General features: G+C 42.4%; 1 protein-coding gene across 1 annotated transcript; it reads left to right on the forward strand.

Annotated features, from left to right (window-relative positions):
* The first annotated feature begins 1,580 nt into the window (after positions 1-1,580).
* Positions 1,581-3,311, forward strand: LOC120450050. The gene has a single exon (XM_039632806.1). It carries the CDS (start codon positions 1,581-1,583, stop codon positions 3,309-3,311), a length of 1,731 nt encoding a protein of 576 aa, XP_039488740.1.
* Positions 3,312-3,754: the final 443 nt, after the last annotated feature.

Genomic DNA, 3,754 nt, shown 5'->3' on the forward strand with positions numbered 1-3,754 from the left:
ACATTGTCGAAAATCTTAAGCAACCCTACTTAGGCAATCCCATCAACAAGAATACGGCTTCGAGTTTCAAGTGGTTACGAATACGGAAAAAGGAAAGAAAAACTTTTCCATTTTCCCGCCCACCTTGGTTCAGCTTTTCAAGGATGAACCATTGAGTGAGCAGGTTTAAAGCCAAATCAATTAATAACTTTTGCCAACACACATCGACACGCATCTTTTGCCATTCGAGCAGCGCCTAAAAGCACGCTCATTATTTTCTGCATAAATTATATTACGATATGGAGGCGAAACCCATTTGACATAAAAATTTACTGCACATGTTGTGCGATGAACAAGATGAGCAGACGAGGCGAACTTGATAAGCTTCAGGATGAAACCAATAAATTTATTGTCGCACGGAGTCTGGGTTTGGCAGCTGCTTTCTTTTTTGGGGAGGACTCTCGTCCTTTGTGTTAACGCTTCGTTAAGTCTGCGTTAATTTATGTGGGCGTGGCTGCCTGTAGGCCAGAAGCCAAATGACTTTGATAAACCAAATTGTCTAGCGCTATCCTGGGCACAAGTTGTAGGCCGTTAAATCCATCTTAGCTGGGAAAATCAATCAGCAAAGCAAATAAATACAATTAATGTTACATTACGCATACGCCGTGTTGCACACCTAGAGAAGAAGACTTGAGTCCTCTGGAAAGGAGGCCGTGTGGCAAAATTTATACCAAGCAACAATTCATCGCAATTTTATGCATGTCAACGACGACTTCTTCGAGGAGCAGGAAATGAAAAGCAAGTCTCGACTTTATGCAAAAGCACGGAATAAGAGCAGACGACTGAAATATGAATAAAAAAGGGAAAATCAAATATGCACTCGCGTGAAAATTAAGGCGACACGCTTCTGAAGCAGCTCGCACTTGACTCATTCAGCGCTTTTCCCACTCCACACTCGCGTTTTCCCACATTTAACTTGCTTAATTGAAGGAAAAGTACAAGTAGAATGAAGAAGCTAGGAAGCGGAAGTGGTAAAAACTTGATGAGCAGTTTAGAGTTATGGCTTGGCTAAAGTTAAAACAATACGTAATTCAGGCCAAGCAATTAGTTATTTTGCCGTTCATATCCCAAGAGGTATCAAACTACAGAATGCAATAAATATTGCTTGCCAACCGCAACCGGTATCAAAATCAATTGCACACAAGCTTAATAGAGTCAAAAGGATAAAGGATTAAAGATGATACACACGTAAATGCAAATTTTCCCGAAAAACAATGAAAGCAATTTACCGAGGCAATTAGAAATGTTCAAATATTCCAGTCAAGACACAAATCATTGTGAAATATTCAACCGGAGATGGAAATAACTGACGCCCACTCACCCATATTTCCTCCTCACTCCGATTTTCCTCAACTTATAATTGAGCCCGTAAGTAGGCACATTAAAGTCGTAAAACTGAATGCTAATTGCGCCCATTTTTCAATGCCCTCCAATCCGTAGTCCATTAGCGAGCCCCCAAATCATTTGTAACCTCCGCTAATTAGCGTTTATTTGAGAGATAATGTCCGACCTGCCCGCTTTTCCAACCATTCAGCCAGGATATGTGGCCGATACTGGTTCCAGTTTTGCTGCTCTTCAACGAGACAAGTTGGCTCAACCCAATCCTGTCCAGCATCGACAAGGACAGGCGCCATGAATCGGTGCTTCTACTCCAGCATAGCCAGCATGGCAATGCATCTGGCTTGGAGAGATTTCCCTGGCCAGTTTTCAGTTTCAACGAGCAGGTGGACTTCTATGTGAGGGGAAGCTACAACAGCGAAATGCTCGTCCTTATCTGGCAAACCGGAAATTCGGACTGGGACTTGGATTTGTGGCAGGCTCTCGACCGAAGTCTCCTGAATATGAGGAAGGTGAGAGTGTTGCTATTGAGGAAATGGCAGGGAATCCCAACGGCTGACGTTGCCCAAGTCGCTGAGCACCTGTGTTTCCTTCACGTCGCCGTAATTGGACAGGAAAATAGGATATATCGACTGCAGCCCTATGCTCCGCAACGCTGGCTGGAAGTACATCCCACCGATTCACCCATCTTTATCAAGGTTCGAAACTATTTTGGCAGATATATAGTCACTCTGCCGGATCAATTTCCACCCCGATCGATTGTGTATCGCAATTCGAAGACAGGCAAACTGCAAATGACGGGCTACGTGTATAAATTTGTACTGGAATTTATCCGTATGTATAACTTTACATTTCGGTGGCAAAGACCCATTGTGCAAGGTGAGCGAATGAATCTGATTCTTCTGCGGAATATGACCCTCAACGGCACCATTAACATGGCCATCAGCCTTTGTGGCTTTGAGACTCCCAGCGAGTTGGGTGTTTTCTCGTATATATACGATATGGAAGATTGGTACATAGTAGTTCCACGTGCCCGGCAAATTTCCATTGCGGATGTGTATGTGGTGATGGTTAGCGGGAATTTTCTAATCGTCCTGATTATCTTCTACAGCATTTTCACCATTTTGGATACTTGTTTTGGACCGCTTTTGCTCAAGCAGCGCATTGATTGGTCGAATCTAATGCTAAACGAACGTATGATATCGGGAATTATGGGACAGTCGTTCAATATGAGGGCGAGGAACACTATCAGCTCGAAGGTGACCAATGCCAGTCTGTTTCTACTTGGCTTGGTTCTAAGTACCCTATATGCTGCCCATCTTAAAACGCTGCTCACCAAGCGACCAACATCGCAACAGATCTCCAACTTTAAGCAGCTCCGGGATTCGCCGGTAACTGTATTTTTTGAAGAAGCCGAACGATTTTACCTAAAAAATGCGTTTGACCGACCCATTAACTACATTAAGGATCAGCTGAATTTCAAGGAAACCGTCGAATATAATGCACTTAGAAACGGTTTGAACAAGTCGAATGCTTTCTCCGCTTTGACATCCGAATGGATGATAGTGGCCAAGAGACAGGAGCTCTTCAAGCAACCGATTTTCACGGTTCAGCCGGACTTACGGGTCATCCAGAACAGTGTCCTTCTATCACTCGTTATGCAGTCCAACTCCATATACGAAGATCATATCAACGACCTGATCCATCGGGTTCAGAGTGCCGGAATCGTGGAATATTGGAAGCAGCAAACCCTGCGCGAGATGATCACCATAGGATTGATCTCCCAGAAGGATCCATTTCCATATGTCGCTTTCAGAGAATTCAAAGTTGGGGATCTGCTTTGGATTTGGATCTTGTGGGCCAGCTTTTTGTTCCTGTCCTTCGTCATATTCCTGTGTGAACTTTTGGTTAATTTCTTCATTAGCAAACCCTAATTAGAAATAAAACACCCCACAGCACTGACTCCCTCATTAAAGATTACAATTTGTGGTAGCCAAGCGTTTGATTAATTATAGGTACATGACCTGAAATTAGCCACCTGATTGAACTAATTGGTTCATTATTCATTTTAAGCACCTATGAATAATCATTTATGTGTATGAAATAAAATAAAATATATAAAATTTATATTGCCAAAATAATAAAATCATTTATCTCATGAATTGCAAAGGATAATTTGCATATACAAAAGTTATGTTTGTTTTACAGATACTTTGCACAGATTTCCAAAGCTTATTTAAGTATTGGCTTGAGATAGAAACTAATAGGAACTAGAACTTTTTGTGATAGTTAAACACACCCCCTTGCACCGCTGAAACTGAAAACCCATGGCCCGCATATTTCCCGACTAACTAATGGTCTGCAGCACTTTCCCCAC

This window comes from Drosophila santomea, chromosome 3L, assembly GCF_016746245.2.
Source record: "Drosophila santomea strain STO CAGO 1482 chromosome 3L, Prin_Dsan_1.1, whole genome shotgun sequence".
In the NCBI taxonomy this organism is placed as follows: Eukaryota; Metazoa; Arthropoda; class Insecta; order Diptera; family Drosophilidae; genus Drosophila; species Drosophila santomea.